The 25539-nt window shown below is 52.6% G+C and overlaps 10 protein-coding genes across 10 annotated transcripts; 3 read left to right on the top strand and 7 right to left on the bottom strand.

Annotated features, from left to right (window-relative positions):
• Window positions 1-33: 33 nt before the first annotated feature.
• RHO25_003487 (uncharacterized protein) lies at window positions 34-3078 on the bottom strand (the record flags this gene model as incomplete). Its single annotated transcript, XM_023598991.2, has 2 exons — window positions 34-2922; window positions 3001-3078. The coding sequence occupies 2 exons, from the start codon at window positions 3076-3078 to the stop codon at window positions 34-36; spliced, it is 2967 nt and encodes a 988-aa protein (XP_023456406.1).
• A 1688-nt stretch (window positions 3079-4766) lies between these two features.
• On the bottom strand, window positions 4767-6133 carry RHO25_003486 (uncharacterized protein; the record flags this gene model as incomplete). Its single annotated transcript, XM_023598990.2, has 7 exons — window positions 4767-4799; window positions 4847-4971; window positions 5030-5125; window positions 5192-5288; window positions 5535-5581; window positions 5796-5932; window positions 6039-6133. 7 exons carry the CDS (start codon window positions 6131-6133, stop codon window positions 4767-4769), a joined length of 630 nt encoding a protein of 209 aa, XP_023455965.2.
• A 448-nt stretch (window positions 6134-6581) lies between these two features.
• RHO25_003485 (uncharacterized protein) lies at window positions 6582-8438 on the bottom strand (the record flags this gene model as incomplete). The annotated part of the gene is made up of 2 exons (XM_023598989.2): window positions 6582-8073; window positions 8149-8438. 2 exons carry the CDS (start codon window positions 8436-8438, stop codon window positions 6582-6584), a joined length of 1782 nt encoding a protein of 593 aa, XP_023456408.1.
• Window positions 8439-8753: 315 nt separating this feature from the next.
• RHO25_003484 (uncharacterized protein) lies at window positions 8754-10266 on the bottom strand (the record flags this gene model as incomplete). Its single annotated transcript, XM_023598988.2, has 2 exons — window positions 8754-9435; window positions 9491-10266. 2 exons carry the CDS (start codon window positions 10264-10266, stop codon window positions 8754-8756), a joined length of 1458 nt encoding a protein of 485 aa, XP_023456403.1.
• Window positions 10267-11158: 892 nt separating this feature from the next.
• Window positions 11159-13035, top strand: RHO25_003483 (uncharacterized protein; the record flags this gene model as incomplete). Its single annotated transcript, XM_023598987.1, has 4 exons — window positions 11159-11551; window positions 11602-11825; window positions 11874-12052; window positions 12104-13035. 4 exons carry the CDS (start codon window positions 11159-11161, stop codon window positions 13033-13035), a joined length of 1728 nt encoding a protein of 575 aa, XP_023456402.1.
• An 830-nt stretch (window positions 13036-13865) lies between these two features.
• RHO25_003482 (uncharacterized protein) lies at window positions 13866-15604 on the top strand (the record flags this gene model as incomplete). The annotated part of the gene is made up of 2 exons (XM_023598986.2): window positions 13866-14724; window positions 14775-15604. 2 exons carry the CDS (start codon window positions 13866-13868, stop codon window positions 15602-15604), a joined length of 1689 nt encoding a protein of 562 aa, XP_023456405.1.
• Window positions 15605-16069: 465 nt separating this feature from the next.
• Window positions 16070-17962, bottom strand: RHO25_003481 (uncharacterized protein; the record flags this gene model as incomplete). The annotated part of the gene is made up of 1 exon (XM_023598985.2): window positions 16070-17962. One exon carries the CDS (start codon window positions 17960-17962, stop codon window positions 16070-16072), a length of 1893 nt encoding a protein of 630 aa, XP_023456404.1.
• Window positions 17963-19660: 1698 nt separating this feature from the next.
• Window positions 19661-20383, bottom strand: RHO25_003480 (uncharacterized protein; the record flags this gene model as incomplete). The annotated part of the gene is made up of 1 exon (XM_065602403.1): window positions 19661-20383. The coding sequence occupies one exon, from the start codon at window positions 20381-20383 to the stop codon at window positions 19661-19663; it is 723 nt and encodes a 240-aa protein (XP_065458475.1).
• A 439-nt stretch (window positions 20384-20822) lies between these two features.
• RHO25_003479 (uncharacterized protein) lies at window positions 20823-22851 on the bottom strand (the record flags this gene model as incomplete). Its single annotated transcript, XM_023598984.2, has 5 exons — window positions 20823-21981; window positions 22031-22062; window positions 22112-22338; window positions 22391-22701; window positions 22766-22851. 5 exons carry the CDS (start codon window positions 22849-22851, stop codon window positions 20823-20825), a joined length of 1815 nt encoding a protein of 604 aa, XP_023455954.1.
• Window positions 22852-23439: 588 nt separating this feature from the next.
• On the top strand, window positions 23440-25260 carry RHO25_003478 (uncharacterized protein; the record flags this gene model as incomplete). Its single annotated transcript, XM_023598983.2, has 1 exon — window positions 23440-25260. One exon carries the CDS (start codon window positions 23440-23442, stop codon window positions 25258-25260), a length of 1821 nt encoding a protein of 606 aa, XP_023455955.2.
• Window positions 25261-25539: the final 279 nt, after the last annotated feature.

The raw sequence follows: 25539 nt of genomic DNA, 5'->3' as shown, positions 1-25539 counted from the left end.
CTTAGGAACGCACTCAAATTCAATCCCAAACACCTACAAAGCATCCCTATTCCTTCCTCTGCGGAAGTAATCATAACTCGTATCTTCTTCATTAGTGTCATAACCCGGTGTGTCTCCAGGTACTTGGCCGTAGCGCACTTGTCCTCCGTAGCCTAGGTCGCCAGCAGGTGTGCTGGCGCCCATTTGAGCAGAATGCTGCACCAGACCTTCCCGGCTTTGGTTACGAGACATTGCTGGGTGGCCAAAAGAGGGACGGCCCATTGGCGACTCGCCTCGTAGGTTTGAAGGAGTCTGATGGTAGCCAGCAGGCATGGCGTAACCGGCTTCTGCGCCAGGCACTCTTGTTCGTGATGTATCACGAGAGTGGCTACCGCTGCGATCGTGGTAATAGTCGGAGTTGCCAGAAGCTTCCCGGGAATGGCCATAGTCAGAATCCCAATCGCCAACTCGGGTCAAACCTGTCGCGATGGAGCTCGGGGTGCCTGGTCGGATCATATCCCCAGCACGGCCGTAAAGTTCTCCATCTCCACCGGCTTCGTCTCGAAACTCAGGTCGGTTCTTGTAATGTTCGAAATCCATATTATTTTCGTCGACAACTTCCCAGCCCAGGCTGTTCCTGTCCTGTTTCCTCTTGCCTGGTTTCATTACGCTCATGCTGTCCATGTTGATATCGCTGTATCCGCCCATTTGGACGGGCTCATCGACAGACGTGCGACCCTTGTAGATCTGCTTCAACATGTTTTGACTCTTGGACGACACCATCGGTGTCATCAGTGGCTTGTACAGCACAGGGTGTCCGAAGCGAACGCCCACTCTGTCGCCTTTACGCTTCTTGCCATCACTGAGAACGCCTTCATTCGCTTGCAGGCCACGTCCAGTCGCGTAGTAGTGGATGTCGTCGTCGAAAGTCCTTTTACAGTATATTTTGAAGCCCATGAGGAGCAGCGGCAGTGGAGCCAAAGCCGCCAGCATTGGCCAATTCGTCTTGATGAAGCTAACGCCCACAAGGGTCAATGCCACAATAATGTTTCCAAAGAGAGTCATGAATAGAAGGCGATTGAACAACGAGCGCCAAAACATGCCGCCAGACTCGTACTTGGTGATGAAGACATACATGAGTAGGTATTTCTTCATGTATGAGTCGATCCAGAAGTATAGTGCAGCCACGGGGAGAATCAGTGGCTGCAGAACAGCGAAGGTGAGGCCCACGGTGGCATAGAAGAGGAAATAGTTGTAGTATGCGGCGTAGTCGAAAGCTTGCGGAGCAGAGAGCTCAATCAAAGCTCGTGGGGTGGGCGACAGGAACCGTCTGGAGTAAGAGCCCCAGATCAGAGTCCACAACTGACTGAGATCGACCGCCGCACCAAGATTTCGCTGCAGCATCCAGGAGATCCAGTACGTGGAGACCTGGCAAAGCCCGATCACGATCTTCTTGAATGGGTCCACTTCCGCGTAGGACTCGCCCTTGATAATGGCGACCACCAATTGCCAGACCGAAGCGAAAAGCGAAAAGACGATCAAGTTGTTGAACATGAAGAAGCTGTAGAGATTGCGAAACACGTGTCGTTCTCTGCTTGTCTTGGTGATGTCTCCAGCTTTGATGCAAAACTTCCGGAATATCGAGGGCAGGTAGAAGTAAAATGCAGTAGTGATAGCTGGAGCTGCCACACCTTGCACGATGGCCCACCAGGTTCGATGTGCTTGCAAGCTCCTCTGAAACGCAGGCCAAAGTCTGCCCAGGTTGTTCAAGTTGGACAAGAAAATGGCAATCATGAGATTAGGCACGACCCAAATGAGTGTCAAGAGCACGATCCACATGCCATTGACAAAGTCGCGCCGCTTTCGCTGGGCTTGCAACATGTTCATGTTCTTCCAGATGATCGCATTCGGTTTGGGTGCAAGGTGAATGAACGCACCTTGATGCTTCTTGTCACCCGCGGCATAGGCCACGCTATGTGCAGAGGAGATCTGTTCGTAGGATGCAAATCCATAAGACATGGCGTTTCGTCTGTCCACACCGGAGCGCACTTCCTTGATCTCAGTTTCCAGGCTTCTGATTCTTTCCGTCAAGTATTCAATGGCGTCCACTTTCTGGCCCTTCGCGTAGCTGCCAAAAGACCTGTCCTCCTTGTGCGGTTTGCACGTCGGTCGTGTTGCAGGCAGTCGATCCGGATTCTTCAAGTACTTGGCCAAATGCTCCTCCAGTTCACGAACACATTTCTCATGCTGCTCCACCAAATCCGGCAAATCCTTGACATTCCTCGCGATCGAAGTCTTGGGCATGTCCGGTGTTGCCTTGACCTGATCCGTAATCCTTGCAATGCCCTCGTCCGACCTCATGTCTTTCGGGATGTCCGTCAACATCAACGTACGGGCATGCAAACTTCGTTGGTAATCCTCGCTCTCGAAATATTGCCTTCTCATCCTAGTAATGGCTCTGTAATTTCTCCATAGAAAATAGCATATGACCAGATCGAATATCCACGCGACAGCAACATATGCCCAGAGACTTTGGTTTCCAGTCATGTACTGTGGTGTCAAGAGATAGAAAACACCCGTACTCCAGCCGTTCTCCTTCAAGAGCTTATTCGACGCCGCCACATTGACCGGGATGAGAATGCCACAGCCGATCGCGGCCAGTATTGTGAAGATGGCCCTCAGCATGCGATTTACTCGCATGAATACAGCCGCATCGATACCCACAGTCCTAATCAATTCTGGCTCTTTCGTCTGCATGAGTGGCTTCACCCAGCCAAACAGTCCCTTGCCAATGGGCGGAGGCATATGTTTCGAATCGGCATATTTCGCTCGTGTGGCGTAGACGACGCTGTTGTACGGGCGGAGGAAGCAGAATAGCAGTCCCAAGACTGCAGTCAGAACGATCGATGTAATGAGCGAGGCCAAGGCGGATTCTCCTGCGAGCTAGAGAGAGAGGACGATCAGATCGGCATTCCATGTGCATCACTTCCGTGCTACTTTCACGTGAAGAAGTTGACTTACCGCTGCTGCAAATGGATCTGACAGGAGATCCAAGAAGTCCTGTCCAGCATCGCGCGTGTCCATGTTTGGGCTCGCCATGGTGTCAGAAAGTGTGGAACTTTCTGCTGCTGCGGCGGCCCAGCGCGAGATATGTCGAGTGTACCGCAACGTCCTATCCTCGGAACAAAGAACCACAAAGGTGTGATTTGTGCCGCCTTATCCTGTATCTTGTCCTCCTCTCAACGTATACGACGTAACGACTGTGGGTAAGGCGGTCCAAAAGATGCTGAGAAGGGCAAAATGCTGAGAGAATAGTACGGCGGAGGAGCTCTGCAGCGAAAGATGAACTCCAGGAACGAGAGTTTGGAAGAGGAAACAAGGAAATGCCTGCTCGATTGCCTCGGCCGGGGGTGATCACGAGCTTCCAACGAGTGAAGCTATCCGGTTCTTGGAAAGGTCTTGGGTGCTTGCGCAAGAGAAGAAATCGGACGGAAAGAAGAGTAGTTAGGTAGTAGGACCCTGAAACAGGAAAAGTGTGGTGGTGTCGTCAGAAGACTGCATGCCAGAAATACGAGGTGCCGCTTGTCACTCCCAACCGATGCACAAAAGCATTGGGGAATCCATGCTCCACCCACGCACACTCAAAGCTCCAGCAAACCAGCTTTGGAAGTCCCTGTGACAGCAGCGTTTGGCGTTCTAGAACGGCACACGATCGATTTCTGCGCTGTGACGGCAACAGTGAAAAGACGACACGCGTCGGCACACTGCTGTCCGATCAACGCCGCGGACAGTCGGCTTTTGCCCTTCTCGCTTTGTCTACCGCATTCTGTTTCTATTCTTGCAAACATGCGCTTAGAAATGCAATATTTCGCGCCAAAAGTTCCACAGCGCGAACTAGAAGTCCTGGCTGACACCTTCTATTCGCCGATCACGCTGAAATTCGAAGCGCTCCACCAGCAACCTGATTTTGGGAGGGAAACCCTTGTGGAGCGCTGGCTGCGCGTGTGAAGAAGAGGATCTGGTGTTCTGTGGATCTCTCCACCATTTGCCATGCAACGCCATGAGCGCGTACAAAAGAAGTGTCTTCGCGCGCGCCCGTGGCTCGGCGCATTGAGAGTTTGCCAGGTCGGGCGAAAGCTGCCGAGCCATGCAGTTTGCATCGGCGCCGAGACGATCTGGTTGGCGGCAGCATTCACACTGATGATGACGGTCACAGAACCCATCTGCAAGGACATATAGATGAGACGGCGTTGCAAGTCCAAAGTGTTCCCATCGCGAACGAAGCAATTCAAGATTGGATTTTTTCAGATCATACTAAGTACTGCATTCTCAGTCCGATGTCCAATGGTTGGATAGATCGTTTTGCCATCTGGCTCATATGGCATCGAAAGAGTGGCAGACAGCGAGATGCTGCGTGATTGGGCCACGCAGGTCCATTGCTGTCCGACCGTCCGTTCAGTGTTCCGCGAAGTACTGCGGACTCAACAGCCACCTCCGGCATTGATCACACACGCAGAGAGAGATTGGAAAGCCTCAAAAGTCTGGCATCACAAATGAAATTGCTCGCACCCTTTCCTGAGAGCACGCTTATAGTACACACAAGCCATCTGCTGAGAAGCTGGCTTTTGAGTTCGGTATCGCCGAACTCTTGGTATCATTGATCCCCCCATCCCATCGAGCAAGTGAAACGCCGCATGTCTTGACTGAGAAGCACTCGAGTCCAGTCGAAGTGCATAGATGCAGCGCGGAACCCTCATTATGCTTGCAGTCAAAGAAAGCAGAGTTGTCTACTCCTCTTCCTCCTCGGAAGCATCGCCACCCTAGGACTGGTCAGCACTGTTTCGTCAATTGAGAGCAGAAAGCTTACGGCAGTATAGGCAGCCTTCTCCTCCTCGTAGCGCTTCTTGTCGGCGGCAGCCTTGGCCTCGTATGGGGCCTTCTGCTTCTCGTTCAAGGCCTTCCACCTCTCACCGAGGATCTTGCCAACCTCGCCTGTGGTGGAAGTCAGTCAAACGCGCGTTGTGAAGCCCTCTGGGGAGGGACCACTCACCGAACTTGATGCCTGGGTTCTCGTCGCGAACCTTGTCACGGGTGTCGTTGGCGAAGAACATGTACGCGGACAGACCACGCTTTGGCATGTTTGGGTCTGGTGGCGACGCGTCAGTATTGGGCTCTCGCGCTGCGCAATCGCAAAAAGTGAGGTGAGACGTACCCTTCTTCTTCTTGCCGCCGTCGGCCTTGCCAGCGGCCTTCTTGGAGCCGCGGGTGGTGGTCTTCTCCTTAGGCATGATGAAGTTGGTGTGTTGGTGCTTCAGAGGTGTCAGCAGGCGTTGCGATTTTGGCGACCGTGAAGTGAGCAAGTTCACGCGACCAGGAAACAAGTGTCGAAAGTGATGCGCGGCAGAAGTTGATATTTGCGCGTGTTTTGGTCGAGCTTTGCTGCGGTGTTGTGGTGAGGGCCTCTGCAAGCTGAAAGCTGCCGGGCGCAACAACACAACACAACAAAGTCGCGACTTGCGCCTGAAAGTGACGCGAAGGTGCTGGGATGAACTTACTTCGACGCTTAATCGATGTGGAGATGATTGAGGTGGTGGTGTTGCGACTGTGGTCGAGGCGCGTTAGCTGATGAAGAGATAAATGCTGGTTGTCGACAATGAATGCAACGCGACTGCGCGGTGGATATCGAATGGAGAAGGCATGATTGCGCTGCCAAACAACGTCTCATTGACGGCAGTCGCAATGGAGACGCGTCAAAAGGCGCGGCGGTGTTGTTGCAATGGTGGAGGGGTCGGCGCCAGAATGGTGGTGATACTCACAGCGAATCTCTGTATGGCGACGCGAAGTGCTGTGAAGTGCGCTGAGAGGAGGACAGTGAGAGCTTTCGCAGAAGAGACAGGCGTGGGCACAGCAAAAACTATGAGCGCCGGCCGCGACCAGCTCGTTCCTGCCCCCTCTGTGCTCAGAAATACGCCGGAGCGAAGTCGCGCAGCGGAGTGACTAGCGCCTGACACCACAACAACATCATTGCTGCATTCCACGCGTTCGCAGTGGTGATGCACTCAGGCGCTGTTGATGGAATACCATCTGCATTCATCTCTACATCTATTGTTGACTCCCTCACTACAACGTTCTCAGTGTTGCGCGCAGTTGGCATTGTCGCGTACACGCGCGACTTGCATCACTCCGGGCACGACAGCAGGCCGCGCCCGCATGTAGCCCGTCACCCACAGCCCTCCTGCAGCTGACAACACAGCTCCGTCCACTCCAGTTCCCTTCCCGCACGCGCACCCTCTGCTTCTGCCTTCATCTCCACAACAACGCGCGCCAATTCGCAGCTCCAGCGCGACAGGCCATTGCAACATCTATCATGTCCTGCGCGCATCTCTCGGCCTTACTCTCTCCCGCCTGCCCGCCTGACTCTGGCCAGCGCGCAGCCAGACGCAGCCTCCGCTGGAAGTGCAGCCGTTCAAGCCACTAGCGCTGCTTCCTGACCGACCGACTGCGCAACTCCCGTCGAGTCTCACTACTACCGATTTGCTCTGCCAAATGCGTCGGGGAATCCTCACTTCTTTGTTTGCAACTCGAACCCTGCGCAAAGGCTCTCAATCGACAAGCATGGCGAACGGATTCTTCGCCAAACCAGCACCGTCTGCCTGCTTCTGGTGCGCCTTCTTCGCCCGTTTCCGCGATTTGGCCTGCTTGCGGTCACCTTGATCCTCGTGTTCCTCCTCGACAAACGACAAGAACAATACCCTCAATGCTTCTCGCCACATCTGCTGCTCGTGTCTGCGATCTGAGCCTTCTCCATCGTTGAAGAACACCGCAATGCGCGGCAGGCTTTGCAGATGTCGTCGCAGTGTCGCTTGCGCCCCATCACTCGTTGCCACATCAGCAAGCAGTTGCTGAAGCATTCGAAACGAATAGTACGCTGCTTGGTACTGTGCTGCTAGATGCAGCACCTGCCACTTGCGTGGCTCTCTATTGAGCACGATATGTACAGCCTCGTCTGCTGTCGGCATTGAAACTCCCTCGCTGCGGAAATGAGCCACCACATGCTGAAGAATCAGATATCGCCATGCATCATCCCGACGCAGGCGAAGCTCAAGCGCAGTCTCCTCGAGCGTGCTACTGACACTTGTTGCAAGCCGCGATGTAGCAGAGGCAAGCTCGTCGCCAGTCAGCAAATCCAGTAGTGTCGCCGATATTCTCGCCCCACTTCTTCTGTACTCCTGCACATTGGTGTCCTGCTGACTCTGCAGTAGTATCGAATAGCCAAGCAGACGGATGTCGAGTCCGACGCCCAATGCTGTCGCTCGAGTCGGATCGTCCATCACGAAGGGCAAATAGGCCCTTATTGGTCCAGTAGTCTCACCTCGAGCATGCGATTTCGCCTGGTGGAACAACTCTGATATTCGGGAATCGCGAGCCGTCAACGCCTTCTTCAAGTCGGGATCTTGACGCACACGAGCTAGCATCTGTACCTCTTCAACGGTCTCAAATTGCCGAGCGAATGCTTTGAACTCGTCGCGATCGTCCAGGTCGGCGCCCGTGGAGAGCCGCGAAGCCTTTTCCAGGCTGCAATAATAGTCTATCGACATGAAAAACGCAGGCTTGATTAGGCTCGATCCGGACAACGATTTTCTTCGCTCGATGATCTCCGTAGGCCGATACTCATCACCTTGCAAAACCATCATCCCGCCGACTTCAGCCTCCGAGAGATCACGAAACGGCACCACTCTCGTGCGTTTGCACGCCTCGTACACGATCAAATCTGCATCATCAGAGAATATCGTGATCTTCGAATCATCGTCCTCGGGAATAGCTTGTGCAGCAGCAACGCAATAGGGGTCTGCTTCGCCAGGAACCACGTACGTTAGGTTCGCGTACTGTGTACTGCGGACGAGCTCTTCGACTACAGCAAACACCAAGAAAGGAGGTGGCGGTAAGCTCTTCTTGGCAGAGCCACTCAGAGACGATAGACTTGTGCCTGAGGACTGCTTGAAAGCTTGAAGTCGCGCAATGTAGTTCTGTAGACGATCGATTCGGACATCTTTTTTGGCTGCTGGAAGCGCTCCGTCGAAGAAGATAGAGTCTCTGTACCCGTGATCCTCTTTGGTTAGGTATCGGGCGTAGACACGATATATCAAAGTTTTTCAAAAACTCACTTACATTTTGAATCCATACTCTATCAATTTATCCAGCCACGCGATCGTTGCTTTTGCGCAAGAGTCATATGTTATTGCCGAACTTGTGGTTGTTGTCGACGATGAAGACGAGGACGAATCGCAAAGATTGTAGTAAATATAATGTGTCAGACCCGGTCCGTCAATTATGGCAATGTTCTTCTGCGGCGGAGTTTGCTGTTGCTGGCCAGCCGACGATGATGATTTCGTTATGGTTCCCAGCGTGGTTTTCGTCGCGTAGTCTCTCATGCGGAGACCGAAACGCTGAATTCCCATATTCGGCGCAGAAATCAGTGGGCGAGTCTGGCGCCGTGGACTTTTCGCATGAGGGCAGTGTGGGCGGGCAAGGGATATATACTTTTGTTGTGTGTGGGGAAAGATCATAGACTCTCCTCTCGTCAGATGGAAAGTTCAAAAGTAGAAGTTCTTGGCAAAAGGCTAATCTTGGGGTGTGACTACATTTAGTTTTAGTGCAGGACATGGACATGTAGAATGCAAGGCTGACGACCATGGACTGATATGTTGTAGTTTCGACTGTGATATGATAGTTTCGAGGTATCTGGGAGTTCGCAAACTGCTACAGTCCAACATCTACAACTTTGACCTCGTCATGCCTTGCACGCCTCTCACTTTCCGCCCACCAAGCTGCTTGTCTTCTACACCGTGTTTCCTGAACAGCTCTGCAGCACGCTTCTCCTGCTTCTGAATCAACTCGATGCATTCCTTGGCTCTCGCTCTGTTTTCTCTCCTGCCCATTTGGTTCAAGTGCACCTCGTCTGGTCCGTCTGCGATTCTGATCGTTCGGATGTGTGCCCACATGTTGGCGAGAGGAGTGTCTTGACACACACCCATCGCGCCGTGTGCTTGGACTGCGCGGTCGATAACTGTGCAGGCCATAGTCGGGACAAGAATCTTCGCTTGCGCGATCTCGACCAGTGCGGCTTTGGCGTCACCTTGATCAATCTTGATCGCGGCGTTGAGGACGACGAGGCGAGCTGCGTCAATTTCGATGCGGGATTTGGCAACCCATTCGAGGAGAACACCGTGCTCGCGGAGGGGCTTGCCGAAAGGAATTTTGCGGTCGTCGTTGAGACGGGCGATCATCCATTCGAGTGCAACTTCTGCAGAGCCGATTGATCGCATAGCGTGGTGGATGCGGCCTGGTCCAAGTCGACCTTGCATGATTTCATTGCCTTTGCCGAAGCCGAGAACGAGGTTCGATAATGGCACGCGAACATTGTTGAAGGAGATGTGGCCGTGTCCATGTGGCGCACTGTTCAGATGTTAGTGGAAGTTACAGGCACAGAGCAGCGATGAGGGAAACATACTCATCATATCCGTACACACTCAGCATGCGGTGGATGACCAATCCCTTTGTGTCGCTCGGCACCAGCACCATGCTCTGGCGACCATATCTGTCCTGGTTGTTGGGATCGCTAAGACCCATGACGATAAAGATCTTGCAACGATCATCGCCGGCACCTGAGCTCCACCACTTGCTTCCATTCAAGACAAGCTCGTTACCCTCCTTGCGGATGCTCAAGCTGATGTTGCTGCCATCACTGCTGGCCTTGTCTGGTTCTGTCATCAAGAAACCTGACCTGATTTCACCAGCCAACAAAGGTGTCAACCACTTCTTCTTCTGCTCTGCCGAACCATATCTAGCAATCACTTCCATATTGCCAGTATCAGGTGCAGCGCAATTACATGCTTCGGAAGCGATCTTGCTTCGTCCGAGCAGCTCGGCCATCAATCCATATTCGACATTTGTAAACCCTCCAGCTCCTCCATAAGTGTCATATTCGCTGAGATTTGCATAATGGTTCTTGGGCAGGAACATGTTCCACAGGCCCAGCTTACGAGCTTGTTGCTTCAAATCGTCGAGGATCGAAGGGTGTCCATCCCAGCGGTCATCACCGGTACCGACCTGAGCGGCGTAGACCTGATCGGCTGGTATACATTCTTCATTGACCCACTTCTCAATGGTGTCGAGGAACTTGGCGGCTCGCTCGCTCACGAATGGCCTGGCGATGGGAGGGACGCGGCCGGATGCCGAGGGACGTGGACCGGCATTGGAGGTGGGAAGAGGCGGTGCGTTCGACATGTTGGAGATTGTGTGATATCGTGATTCCGAATTGATCTATTCGGGATCTGTCTCGAATGCTCTAGTAGAAGTGTCAATTATTCACTTGCATGCAGTCTCACACCTCGGGCAATGTTGCCGTGGCTACGAAGAGGGGTAGGTGTCGACGCGAGCAGGATTGACGCGTCGAGTCAATGAGTGCTACATTGTAACTGCAGCATTCGAATGTCTGAGGAAAATAGCAAAACAGTACTTGATGGCTGTACGCGTCACTCCTAGTCAGTTGCAGGTGTCGAGGAGATGGTCGTGGGCAGTGGACGTGGAAGAGAAGGAGCGGGAGCGAATGGCAGCTTCTTGGCACCATCTCCTCTGGCTTTCGCCTTCGTAGCGCCGGGCACTCTTGGTGATGAACAAACACACTTCATCTTTACGACATTTCCAGCTTTTGACGAAGAGAGATGCCTGGACAGGGAAAGCCTCGAGCTTCAAGAGCCAGCGGTCGATGCAGCGCGGCAGCATCAACCGTGCGGTGCAGCACTTTCCAGCCACTGCGATCTTTCACTCATAGGTCGAGGCTCACCACGAGGGCTTTATAATAGTGAAGACATATAGTACGTAAGGCCGTTCCGAGAAATCAATATTGTCCAAGTGGAGTCCGAATGAGTCTTGTCTTCTCGGCATGTCAGAGCTGGCATAACGACATGGCCTGCTTTGAAGCTTGGATTCTGCAGACGTGCTCATTCAAGAGGCACAGACTGGCTGCCTCCTGGACTCAACTTTCACTTCCACGAAACGGGACACAATCCACGTCTATTCACATGTGACACATGGCGGTGGCGTGGATTCATCACCGCGGACAAAGTTGACTAGCGAAGCAGATACATCGTGGCATGGACCTCTCGCCCCTCGAGCCATGCGGCCAGTCTTTCCCTTCCTCGCGAGAGATGCGAGCTTCTCAAAGACTTCGCGGTCTCTAGTTTCAACGAGGCGCGTTTCTTCGACATCTCAACCACCACCTGAACACGAAACGCTATTTCGCTATGATCGAGCACGATGGATCTGGAATGAGGAGCAGCAACTCGCTCGCCGCTACCGGAAATTCCAGGTTGACGAGCTGAAGAAAGTTGCTATTGGCACTGTTAATGCGCGCTCCTGTGTCTCGATCGAGAAAATATTCGATGGCGCTCAGAATCGTGTGCTTCAATTGAATATGGATAATGGCCGAAGCGTGGTTGCATGCATTCCGTACACTTTCGCCGGTCCTGCGAGGCTCACGACTTTGTCGGAGATCGCGACTATGGCATTTGTGAGTGGCATTCCTTACAGTCAATCTTCGCTTCCGCTGATGAGATTCAGGCGCGAGACATCCTGAATATCCCAGTGCCCGAAGTCCTAGCTTGGAGTGGAAACGCGAGAAATCCTGTTGGCTCTGAGTTCATCATCATGGAAGATCTCGAGGCTGCTGGAGCGAAGCAGCTCGCATATGCTTGGGATTATGAATTGAAGCTGCCAGCCAAGATTAGGATCGCTAAGGACTTTGTCGATATCCAAGCCAGATTGTTGTCCACCACATTCAAGCAGTACGTTGGTCCAATGTTGTCCAAACTCGGGAGCTGACACACTTTCAGTTACGGAGCATTGTACTTTAAGGTCCACGCTCCTCCTGGCAGCGTTCCCGCGGTTATCGATGGTCCTCATCCAGATTCCGTTAAGAGCATGGTCAAGGACCGATTCATGATCGGGCCAGTTACTAATCCCTCCTTTTGGCGAGGAGAAAGAGATACCCTGCCTGCATCTCGTGGGCCTTGTGAGTGTTCGAGATGCGTTCAAGAGGAAGGTAGGCTAACCCTCGACACAGGGCAGACACCGCAGGAATACCTGGAAGCCATCGTGGACAGAGAGATTGCCTGGCTCAATCGGTGGAAACCGCCAACGGAGAAGCGGCACCCAGCCATGCCAGCTTTCAAAGGAACCAGACGCATATCCACCTTGGACGAGGCCTCTTCTCAGATTGATACGTACGAACGCTTTCGCAAGATGATTCCTTTTCTGCCACCCGGGCCGCCGGAATGGTCACAATCCGTCCTAAACCACTGCAAACTCGACACAGGGGACTTGTATGTCAAAGACGACCAACTCTTTTCCGTAGCAGACTGGCAGAATAGCTGGGCTGGTCCTCTGTTCTATACTACGGCTCTGCCTAGTTTTCTCAAACTCACTGGCGAGGAACTGCACAAATTACCCGAAAATTATGCGGAGCTCAGTGACGAAGAACAGACGAAGACTCGGTCCGCCTACGACAGCACTGCGGTGTTCAAGCACTTTGCTATAGACGCTTGCGAGAAGACGGAGGTACTGGTGGACATTTGGGACCATATACTTTCGAAAGCGAATTTCAACATTCTGCCGCATCTTGTAGATGCTGGCGCCGACTTCAATGCGCACACACTTCGAAATTGGTTGATGCGGTACATCCGACACTGGGACTGGGTTGCGCCAGATGCGGAGTGCCCTGTGGAGATGAGCGACGAGGAATACTCCAAGACCATGGACAGAGACTTCGCGGAGGAATTCAATGGCTGGCAAGACTTTTGGGAGAAACCTGAGAAGGGAGGCAACTTCAAGAGGGATGGTTGGGTTGTGGAGGAGTGCTACGATGATGTTCTCGAGCTCTTCCGCGAATTGCGGCGGAAGTTACTGGGAGACGAAGAGGAAAGTGCGGAAAAGAAGGCAGAGTATGAAGAGGCTACGAGATGGGTGCTTGAGAAGAAGCTTTCGACTGAAGTGTAAGCTGGTGAGAAAGGGCTGGGAGAATGTATTCTGGAATCTCGACTCAGTGATTCACTAGGCGACTCGCTGCCCCATGAATGTACAATGAGACCATGGCATACATTGAATCCGTGGGCGATCTGAGATTCTTCTATGGTAGTAGTACAAAAGGTGTGGCGGCATTGTGCTTGGCCTGGCGCCATCATTAGCGACGATATGATTCACGGACGCCAAGGTTTGTGATGAATTTCTTCCGTCCATTTAATCTTGAAATGGGCACGCCATCGGAGGTGATGTTGGTGTTGTTCTTTGTGCGACCTTACGGACTGCTCCTGCTCCTGCTTGGCAAATTTTGTCCCCCAATGCCAAGCATTCCTGAGCCTCGGCAAGCTTTTGCACAGCAATCCTTGGACATCTGTTCCAAGACCTTCGACAGTATCAACACATCCTAATAACTTCACACCTGTTGTTGGAGAAGAGGACAAATGGAAGATTTTCTCCCATACCAACAGCGGTGGCAACTCTTCGGCGCTGGCAAAAGGTTTGCAGAGATCTGCTCTTCACACCCCAGAGGATGCGAGCACGCCATTCCCATAGGCCGACTTTTATGTAACCCTTTGTGCTTCTGCTGCTACGTTGCCCATGCACGCAGTTTTTAGATTAACTCTATTCTTCAGCTCTGTTCCAGACTTCACTCCACGCCGCCCCAGTTCATACTTTTGATCCACTTACCACATTTCTACCCAGAACTATCAACATCGACAACAGCACCAGGACCCAGTCACAGCAAGAGAAAGACTTCCACCGGCTCTGGTGTGCCACATGCCACCAACCCAAGACACCACCGCAAAATGGCATCCTCAAATCTAGAGAAGAACTTCGCGACAAACAACATCACCATCTCCGACGACGAACAACAACCCACCTCTTCAAAATCCCACAAAACCTACACCTCCCACCAAGATGACTCCACCCTCCCACCAACCTCCCCCCTCACCCCCCAACTCGCCCGCAAACTCTCCGCCCGCCAAGTCCAAATGATCGCCATAGCAGGCACAATCGGCACAGGCCTCTTCCTCGGAACCGGCAACAGTCTCACACGCGGCGGCCCGGGCAGCATGCTAATCTCCTACGCAATCGTAGGCTTCATCGTCTTCGTCACAATGCTCTCACTGGGCGAAATGGCAGCCTACACTCCCATCGCAGGGAGTTTTTGTACGTTTGCGGGGAGATATGTGGATGAGGCGTTTGGATTTAGTTTGACGTGGAATTATTGGTTTAATGATGCGGTTTCGACGGCGTCGGATCTTGTGGCTTTGCAGTTGTTGTTGAAGTATTGGACGACGGAGATGCCCGGGTGGGCGTTGAGTCTTATTTTCTTATTTGTGTTGATTGGGTTGAATATTGTGTCGGTGAGGGCTTATGGTGAGATGGAGTATTGGTTGAGTTTGTTGAAGGTGGCGACGATTGTGGTGTTTATTATTTTGGGGATTGCGGTGAATTGTGGGGCGAATACTGATAAAGAGTATATTGGTGGGAGGTATTTCTTGCAAGGAGATGCGCCGTTTGTGAATGGGATTGGAGGATTTGCTTCGGTGTTCGTGACGGCGGCGTTTGCGTATGGTGGGACGGAGAGTATTGCGATTACTGCTGGAGAGACGAAGAATCCGGCGAAGACGCTGCCGAGGGTTATTCGCAATGTCTTCTGGCGTGAGTATATCAGCTCAACAGATCAGCAAAGACGTGCTAACGATCAACAGGCATCCTCATCTTTTACATCCTCTCCGTCCTGATCATTGGCCTTAACGTCCCATACACATACCCGGACCTCGCTACCAGGGACGCCCACACCAGTCCGTTCACCGTCGTCTTCCAGATGGCAGGCAGCAAAGTCGCAGGCTCCTTCATCAACGCCGTTGTCATGACCTCTGTCATCTCAGCCGGAAATCACGCACTCTTCGCTGGTGCCCGTCTGATGTACTCGCTTGCAGTCAATCGACACGCACCTCAATTCATGGGCCAACTGAACAGACACCAGGTTCCTTGGGTCGCTGTCCTTCTGACCTCGGCCATCTCAGGACTCTGCTTCGGAGCCTCATATATTGGCGCCGGACAGCTCTGGACCTGGCTCCAAAATATCGTGGGAGTGAGCAACCAACTATCCTGGATCGCCATCGGATTCGCCTCTCTTCGCTTCCGAGCCGGACTGCGAAAGCAGGGACTCGAGCACCTGCTCCCATTCAAGAACTGGACATATCCATACGGACCAATCTTGAGCGTCGTACTGAACTCATTCTTGGTTCTGGTACAAGGCTGGACTTGCTTCTCTCCAAAGTTCAAGCCCGTCGATTTCGTGTCATTCTACATTCAGCTACCAATCCTCGCCGGAATGTTCGTGGTCTGGAAGTTAGTGAAAAAGACGAAGTGGGTGAAATTAGAAGAGATGGATCTCGTCTCAGATCGCTACGACACGAACCTCACATTGGAGGAGCGTGAGAAAGCGCTAAATGAGGCAAGCATGTCGAACTGGAAGGAGGCAAAAGGAGCGAAGGAAAAGTCGCTTGCGATAGGACAGTGGCTGTTTCTTTGATAGCCGTTTCGTATGCGCAATATGGTATTTATCTCAGTCTGGTTTCTGCATACCATCTTTTGTGTTTCTTCCACTCCTAGCCTCCAGCTCTTTCAGCACACAGGACAGTTCCGTCAATGCACCAGAAGTCGGAGGAATCTCCGCCGCGATGGAATGAGGCGTCTTTGGTCCACGGAAGCAGATGTGCGGAAGACTGTGACTTCCGGTCATTTGCACAAAACCACCTGTCGGCGGCGGTCGTGTACTGCTGTACTGCGCCAACTTTGTTGATCGTGATGCACTCACGCGTGCACCTTGGCGAACACGATCGGCTTGGCGTGAAAGTACTTTCGAGCTCATAAAGGTACGCTATGCAAGCTTATATTGAGCGAGCTTCGCCTGCATGCAGCAGCGGCCTGCATCACCTTTCGTGCATGAGAGCTGCGGGCGCAAGGGTTGTATCCTTCGACAAGATGAAAAGGCTTTTCAGCCAGGTCTTGTTCGAACCACTGGCAGCTTCATCTGAATCCATTCGTAGATTGCTGTACGATCGATGTGTCGTCGTCCAGAAGGGCTCTGCCACTGCATCCAAGCGGGGACAGTGCTGGCTGCATTCCAAGATTTGCGGAGATGGCTTCGAGACCGATACTGCTTGAAGGCGAATCGCGCGCCTACGAGAAATCCAAGCACAAGAGACAATTTGACAACGGTCATGAGATATGACGACTCTGCTGTTGCTGATCCAGCCTCGATGGGCTCCGAGTATCGTAGCAGATTGTGGTCCTTGTCTAAAGCTGCCACTCGGAGTCTGGTGAAAGCCTTCTCAGTAGAGATGTGAGAAAGGTCAAACGTGCTTTCGAATCCAATTTTGGGGAGCACATCGAGCGCTTCAAATACGTTCTGTGATTCGGCCGATTCTTCGTCCTTGCTGCGAAGGTCCTCCGTAGAGGAAGCGCTGTCGTCACGAATGCCTTCCAGCGACCAGTAGGCGACCTCCGTTGCTCCATTCCAGCTGACAGAGATGATGTCTCCTTGGATGTTGACCTGTGGCGGCTCGTGAGGTATGCCGTGCCAATCGAAAGCTTTGGTAGTGCGATAGGATTTCATACGCTCGAAGGAGTAGTACCAGGAGGCTCCAAGATGCGTTTCGCAGAGCAGTTCACCAGTGTTGGAATACTCAGAATACGCTGCTGCCGAACCCCAACCTACGAGATAGTTGTTCGTCTCCGGGAGAAGCTGCACCGAGCCTTGAGACGATGCAAGGATGCCTTGCGCCGATTTCATAGAGTGCACCAGTTTTGCGGTCTTCTTTTGAAGATCTAGCTGAATGACGAGAGCTCGACTTTGAGAAGCATCACTGTGAAGAGGACCGGCTTTGCTGTTGTCGAACAGCGTCATGATGCCCTCGTCCTCGGAAATCCATCGGGCGTCATGCTGCCACTTGAAATTTGTCGCTTGTCCATCTGAAAGGTCCTCGAATTGATTGTCGCGTCCGCCGAGAATCCACAGGATCTCTCCAGCCGGGCTGACACACAGGACGTGATGGAAGTGCCGTGAGGATATGATGTAATTGCCTTTGGAATCCTTGTCGACGCTATTGAGATGGTAAAAGTCGAATGGAATACTTTCCCAGTATCCGCCAAATGGATTCGTCATGTAGGTGTCGACGGGATCGAAGTGCTCGGCCGCGCTCCACTGAAATAGTAGCTCGTTCGTCTCGATGTCGATTTCCTGAAATAGGTTGTCCACGATCCAGCCATTAGCACCTCGCCACATACCCATTCCTGTAAGGTCTGCATTGGTCGTGTTGTACACCGTCACAAGAGCAGTGCCAGCATCGGTGATCTTGAATTCGTGCAAGTCGCCCCACAGTCCATCACCAGCAGCCTCGACCATTTTCACGACCTTGTACGTTTCATCCAGCATGAAGTAGACGCCTTTGCCAGAGGTTGCAGCCTTCTCGCCTGACCACAAGGTCAAGTAGTCTTGGCCTTTGTAGCGTTGAACTTTCAAGTTTGCAGCGGCTCCATAATCGTCAGATCTCCAGATCAACCCTCCTTGCGCGTCTAACATCATAGGTCCAGATTTATCGACCGAGGGCCCATTTGGTGTAAGCAGGACTACTCCTGAATCGCAGCTATCGTGCCATTGGACGTGTCTCGCCTGCGGTCCTCCCAGGTGGAACGAAGCATATCGGTGTAGAGGAAAGGCCCCAAAGACACCAAGGTCGAAGAAGAATGGGTCCAGGCTCGGGACCAGAAATGCGATGATGGGGAAGACATATTGATGTATGAAGTAGAATCCCAGCGGCACCAAAAGTGCCACGAGTGTCCACTTCACGGCATTCCGAACAAAGTTCGACCGGCGGGCCGACACCATGCTATTGTTAGAGAAGAATGCAGAGAGTCTTGCGGCTCCTCATAACAGAAGAGAGGAAGCAGAAAGGGAAGTATATGATGAGAGTAGATAGAGACACAAAAACAACATACAAACCGCAAGCGGAGCCACGTCCTGTCCAGAGCTCTCGGCCGTGGCCACGCGCACATGGGCACCTACCTTGGCCAGTGGGAGAGAGTCTTGTCCACTCTGCCAAGGCAGTGGCTCCGCTGGGCGAAGACATGCCGCCTCTCAGCGCTCTTGCTGTGGTGGGGAGTCCTTGCGACTACCGATGTGAGGGACGTCGACCACCCACGGTCATTACGCAGGGAGGCGCAGTGCGGTTTGTTCCCAGGCCTGCTGCCGCCGGTTTGTCGCAAGAGAAATCCACTTTCCAGGAGAGCCAAAAACCGGACCCGCAGGCAGGGCGCCCAGATATTGAAAGGCGAAGTTGGGTGTTTGACTAGTTCCGCGTGGTGATGCGATGCAAGTGGCGCTGAATGCAGGGCTCGGCCAGCATGCGAGATTCAGCATCCACACCACTCCACTTTCGCTTTCACTCTCCACGCCCAGCCAGCAGCAGAGATAAGGCAGAGGCGCGGCCGGAAGTGGGCCACGACTTCCCTTCGATTCAGCCAGCTTCCCGACCCGAGTTGCTGCTGCTATCGGAGATGTCGTTCCCGTCGCGTTCCTTCGTTTTCGTATATCCGCGTTTACGCGGAGCCCATGCTTAAGCGAACACTCGGCACCGCGCGCGACTGGCCGAGCAGACAGTTCACCTTCTTGTTTGAGCTTCTCCGTGTCTCCATCTTCAGCACGCGTTGTCGCGTCCTCCTCGCCTGCTGCCCGCGAGATTTGTTGTTGTCTTGCGAGAAGAGATCAGGGTGCTGCCAACCGCCAAGGCACACTCCCCAGCAGTCGTCGCAAGCCGGTGCGCCTCCGAACCAATGACGAGTGCCGATTCTTCCATGTGGTCGAGAAAGTGCCAACGCGGTCCCATCGGTCCATCGCTATGCCTTTGCGAGTGGGTGGACAGAGGCTTGCGTATGGCGTATGGCGTATTGAGCGGAACTGCATGTGCGTATGCCTAGGCGCCTGCGTATTCAACAAGGTCGGCCGCACCTTGTCCGATGTCCTGTTTGCCACCGTGAACACGACGTGCTCGGAGAGATCCTGTCACCAGCAGCAGCGAGAGAGACGCGTCGTTTTCATATGGGCCAGAGGACGTTGCAGAGTTGAGTGCCCAGAGATCATCCGCTCCCTAGGTTGTGGACTTCAGCTTCCTGCCGCGTGTCTGCAGCTTGCAGCGCCCAGTTCCCTGCCATTTTCAAACAGAGTCTCGGACGAGTGCGGACTGAGGTGAGTATGAAGGAAGCACAAGCAGCGGATGCAAATTCGAAAGAATGGAAAGAGCACGAGGCTGTGTGAAATTAGGCTGCATCTCGCCATACTGTCCGCGCAACGCGTGCTAGCTGCGCGCTCCATTGGCTGCCTGACCGCGGCTTGCGAGGACCGGTGTAAGTGGCATACGAGAAGCTGACTTCACCTTTCACTGCAGATGACCAGACATACAATCGAGTAATGCGTTCAACGTGATACTCAGCAACACACTAATCTACACCATGCGCAAGCACGAAGTCGAAATCAGCTCACTCTTCAGCCTGACTCACACACTTCTTCAAGAATCCAAATCAAATCTCACTAGATCCCTACCTTAGTAGTAAACAGAATCGGATTATCTTGGACGACTCCGACCTTATACTTCCGATCCGCCTCCTGGTATCCTTCATCATCCAACATCTTTCCAAAATGCCAAATGCTCGGATATCCCACAAGCAAAACATCACGCCAGGACCCCGCCGCTTCGTCTTCCCTTCGAGTGCTCCAATCCGTCCCTCCTGCTCCCGTGAGCGATTGAAGTAATGGCTGACCTCCACGTTTTGAACCTGTCGACTTCTGGAAGGTCTCAGCGTAAGGGCGATACTTCTCACGTTGTCCGGGCAGATAGGCAAGAAGATTCAGCATTGCGACAGGTTCATCGGGGTGAGCCTTGCCGAAATCGCGGATGAAATCTTTGAGAATCACCGGTCTCGTGGTGTCCGCGTTACTCCCGAGCGAATATGATTCTAGCGAGAGGGAGAGTTCGAGATCTTTTGGCCCGATCGCTGCATCGAGACCTGAATGGTCGGAAGGACTCCAGCCTGCGGGAAGCGGAGGTACCACTTTGTCGGCATTTCCAGCTTTCGCTGTTGTAAGCGCTGAGATTTGGTCGTCCGTGACATCGGTGGTGATCGACCAGACTCTCTCCGTGGCATTCTCTACACTGGTGGGGAGTCGGCTCTCCGATACGACAAGGTAATCCCATCGCACGATCTCTGAATGGTCCTGATACAGAGCATTGCGCGAGAGCTCAGGAGGATCCATCCAGTGGTGGGTTTTGCCAACCCAGAATGGTCACTCATTAGAGGGAAGCCCAGAAAGGGAAGACAAGAAGCTTGCGCCAGGATAAGAGTTGCTCAGTGAGGCGAGAGTGAATGTTGTAGGCGCCATCGCAGAATGTAGAATCGTGAAGTGTCAATGCTGTTGCTCGAGGCAGTTGTGCAAAATCGTCAATGGACCTGCATTCTATACAGTAAAATAGCAAACACATCAGACGGGCTGATTTGCGGAGACGGACGATGTAGCAACCCCTACGGACGTACTGATCACTAAACTATTCATCTTGGCACGACTTTCGACGACCATTGTATGTGGCATACATTACAAATATCACCTTTACAGGAGTTGACTTCACCTGTCATGGTAGTAGATGAGGCGTGATATGTAATCAGGCACTGTGATCAAGGCGATGCTGAACAATCTACTACGCTACGCCATTGGCAGTCAAAAAGTCAAAATCAGCTCCCTCTTCAGCCTGATTCACACACTTCTCATACAGACCTCTATACCCTCTCTGCCTCTTCACTATTCTTTTTCCCTTGCCCTCTGGCCCAGTCTCTACGTTTATAGCGGCTTTCCTCTCTTCGATTCTCCTCTGCATCTCCTCCTCACTGATCTCAACTTGCAATAACCTCTGTTCCAAACTCACCCGAATCACGTCCCCGTCTCTTACAACCCCAAATGGCGAGTCAACAATTGCTGACTCCGGTGAGATGTGCAAGATGATAGTGCCACCCGCTGTACCAGACATCCTCCCATCGGATAATCGGAGCATGTCAGTGACGCCTTTGAGCTTGCGCGGAATAGGAATGACGCCGGCTTCTGGCATACCAGGATTCCCAATTGGTCCAATGCCTTTGAGCACGAGCACAGAGTCTTCTGTTACTTGCAGATCTTCACTGTCGATCCGGCGAGACAGGTCGGCAGTGTTTTCAAAGACGACTGCTGGACCAGAGCTCTCGAGGAGTGTGCGGACCTTCGAGGCGGAAGCCTTGAGGACTGCGCCGTTTGGTGCGAGGTTGCCGTAGAGGACTGCGAGGGCTGAGCTGGGGTAAAGAGGGTTCGAGAGTGGACGTACCAGTTCTGTGGAGTATGGGAAGGGCTTGAACGGAGTCGCGTCAAGGATCTCTCCGAGAGTCTTGCCCGTGATTGTTTTGGCCTCGAGGTGTAACAGTGGTCGCAGGGTATGCAATAGTGCAAGCATCCCACCGGCATTGTGGAAGTCGTTCATGTAGTTGTCTCCGCTTGGCTTGAGATCCACGAGTAGCGGCGTTTTGCGTCCGATGTCGTCGAAAGTCTTCAACGTGATTTGTCCCACAAGATCTGGATGTCGATTTATGATTGCCATGAGGTGCACTACAGCATTGGTGGAGCCTCCGATGGCTTGCAGCACGGTGATCGCGTTGAGAAATGACTCCTTTGTCAGAACTGTTTGTGGTCTTCGCAAGTCGAGATTCGCCGCCACAGATACGGCGATTGCGCCTGTCTCCTCTGCTACACGCATTCGAGCTGCAGAGACAGCTGGCGCAGTCGCTCCGGCTAATGGCATGAGACCGAGAGCCGCCGTCACGCAGGCTATTGTGCTAGATCATGTCAGTATGCTCTACCGTCGATCCATTTGGAAGCGCTTACCTCGCAGTGCCCATCACACCGCAGGTCCCCACCTACAACAGAGTTAGTCAAAACTTGAGTGACGCTCAGGGCATTGCTCACGGTAGGCGCCAGCTCGTCATTGATCCCACTAATATCCTCAATGTCCATGTCTCCGCGCCTGTATGCAGCCCATGACGATCGGCAGTCGGTACATGCACCTACTCTCTGTCCTCGAAAAGAGCCTGGCATCATGGGTCCAGTGGCCAAAGATATGACAGGCTCATTCGCGGAAATGCTTCCCATCAACTGCGCAGGTATCGTCTTGTCACAACCACCGATCATGACACCTGATAGAGCGTCAGCTATAGTAGAGCTCATAATTCACTCATTGGTTCTCACAAGCGTCCAGTGGCTGAGCTTTAATCATCTCCTCCGTATCCATAGACATCAAATTCCTCAGGAACATAGAAGTGGGCGCTGCGAACGACTCATGTAGCGAGATGGTCGGAAAGTCAATAGCCAGACCTCCATGAAGCTGGATGCCTCTCTTTACAGCTTCGATAAGCTGAGGCACATTTGCATGACATGGATTGAAGCCAGATCCGGTATTGATGATACCGATGATGGGTCTTGAAAGTGCATCTTCGCCATAGCCTGCGGCTTTGATAAAGACTTTGCGGAGGAAGAGAGAGAAGTGAGTGTCGCCGTAGCTGATTGTATGGAGCAAGTTGTAAGTCAGTGGAACTGTTGAGTGCGTGAGACACTATGTTGTACCTGGTCAAGCCACTTCGGAGACCGCTGCTGGTGTCGATGGGTGTGTTCAGGTCGAAGTCTTTCAGCTCGTTTGTGATGCCGTCCATCGCGGCAAGTTACTGCAGTATGTTGTCAAATAATGTGACGCGCACATTGCACCATTCAGAGCTCAGGCATTAGTACAAGCTGCTGTTGCATCCGGTCGGATATCGTGGCATTGTGAACCGAGAAGTGGAGCTCTGTCCCAGAGCTTGCATGATGAGCCTCCACTGCTGCATCTGCATGCAGAAGAAGAGACGCCATTCATGTTTGGTGCTCGTGAAGTGCAATCACTGGATGCAGCAGAATCTTTGATGGAAGAGAACACTTCGCGCCTTCTTCCGTACGATCCAAGTTGTCGAGCCTGAGGCCACAAAGCGGGAGCTGCCGTCATCGATGACTTGGCATCTCTGTGTGAGCTTCCTCCCTCCTCCACTCTCCTGGCCATATGCAAGTAATAGATCTGGAACGTCATCATGTCGGCGCACCGTCTGAAATTCTGCTATGTGCTTGTGTCACATCCCCCTGAAGCGATATGTGATCCTTGCGTGCCGCTAGGCGGCAAGCCAGGCATCACCGGCTACAAAATTTCATGAATGACCAAGCAGCAATTGCCAACGTCCTTCTGTGCCACCTTCTCTCCTCTCTGCGACCTCATGGACTATCAAAAATCACGGTCTCCAATTCGATTAGATGAATTGCCGGATTTGATACTACGAAACATATGCCACCAACTGGGCGACTGCCGGCAGTTTGCAGTGGTGTCTCGAAACTGCTTGGACCCGGCGAGAGCCAGCATATTTGCCACGATCAGCATCAAGGCCAGCATTGCCATTGGTGTGCATCATCAGTTGGCGGAATGGAAAAAACGACTTCAGCAACTGCAATGTCTTGCTCACGTTAGAACATTGCGTTTACAGACCGGCTATGAGCGGCCGGTGGAAGCTTTCGACGACTACGGTGATCATCTCAACAAGCAGTGGCGGCATCGCGCAGACGTTTATAGCCATTTGCGTGGACTATCAGACGAAAGAGCGGATTGGCAAGACTTAATCGAATTCATCGCTCAGCTGCCTGGGTTGAAGGACTTCGTATATGCTGGCGGTGTTCCGATCTGCATTGAACTCTTCCAGGCGCTTGAAGGTCGGCGATGTCGTTTGCACATGAAGACATTTTGTCTGTCAAGCCTGCTGTATTACCCGCACGAGCAGGAACATACCATAGAGAGGACTGAATTGCAAATGGCTACCTCTCCGCAGCTGTATGGTGTCAAACTCAATGAGTACGATGAGCTGGGAAACTATGGTCATTTTGACTTCCGCTTAGAAGGCCTCCTTGACATGGCCAAAGGTTTGGCACCTGGCTTGCGTGAGGTCAGCGTGAAGCGGGACAAGCCCAGCGACTCGAGCGACTTGAAGCAACTCCGAACAAAGGCTCGGCGGCAGTGGCAAGGAACAGAGCTCGGAACATTGCCCAGTTGGTCGAAAGGCAGCCTGAGCGTTCTCGAACTTGCTGGCAAAGGATCTACGACTCTTGAAGCGCTGCAAGTCTGGCACGGGGTTACGGACTTTTCAAAATTGCAGGAACTCAAATTACATGGTCCTGTTAAATCAGAGACTGTGACTTGGATGCTCGAATGTTGTAATCTGAACTCACTACGGCACCTGGTGCTTCATCTGGAGACGCGAGATCCAGAATGTAAAGCTGCTCTGGAACTGTTCGAGAGTATTCGCCCACTGAAAGAGCTTAAGCTCGTGGCGCATATCGACCAAAAGCTTTTGCTGGCGGTCCTCAAGCGGCACGGTCCTACTCTACAGAGCCTCATCATCGTTCCCAGCGTGGAGTCAAGAGTCAGCTGCGAAATGCTGGCCGACCTGATCGCTGATCACTGCCCGGTCCTAGAAAAGCTCACTATGCCCATGCGCCGCAGTCAAGGGGATGCCAAGGAAGTGGCAATGTACCAAAGATTCCGCCGTCTCACATGCTTAGAAGAATTGTACTTAGTGCTAAGATGTGACGGTGAGGACAGCCATGACATCACGGATCGCAACACGACTATCAAGAAAGTCCTCATTGACCACGGCATTGATCCCGCACTGGCTACTTCTATTTTCAAGGTCATCACCAATGCCGACATCACACCCACTGCTCCATTACGGCGTCTGGAGATCCGCCCTGAAAGCGCGCAGCTGGCCAAAGTGGATTTGGGTTGTTCAAGAGATGAAGATGAGGTGTTCATAGAAACGGAGATCATCCATGGCTTGGGTGACGTTTGTCACACCATAGCAGGGCACTGGGTATGCCTGAAAGATGCTTGGAATGGCACATTGTACGTGGAAAGCGCCGGAGATGAAGAGATGTCAATTGACGCCATCCGTGGAGAGGTTGGCGCCGCCTTCTACGAGTTATGGCCAATGCCAAAGAAGTATAAAAAGTATTGGTCTGAGAACTGGACCAGTTTCCCACTTGAGACGTGAAAGTGTTCGGGTAGGGCACAAGGAGATGATTATGTCTCCTTTCATGATCCATAGCTGCAACATATAATAGCATACTTGACTTTCCCAAAGCAACCGGCGGGAGGAAATGGAACGTCCGGCGACAGACTTTCACTTGTTCTTCACCCGCGGGAAGGCGTCATTTCAACCTGATTTCATCAAATTTTCGCGCCTTTTTAAGCAAGCCTCCCCAACTCTAATGCTCAAGAGCGAAGCTCACGCGCCTCTTTCGCGTCATGACTTAACAACCACACACCCCAC

This window comes from Cercospora beticola, chromosome 2, assembly GCF_033473495.1.
Source record: "Cercospora beticola chromosome 2, complete sequence".
Lineage (NCBI taxonomy): Eukaryota > Fungi > Ascomycota > Dothideomycetes > Mycosphaerellales > Mycosphaerellaceae > Cercospora > Cercospora beticola.
This window is presented reverse-complemented; position numbering and strand designations above follow the sequence as displayed.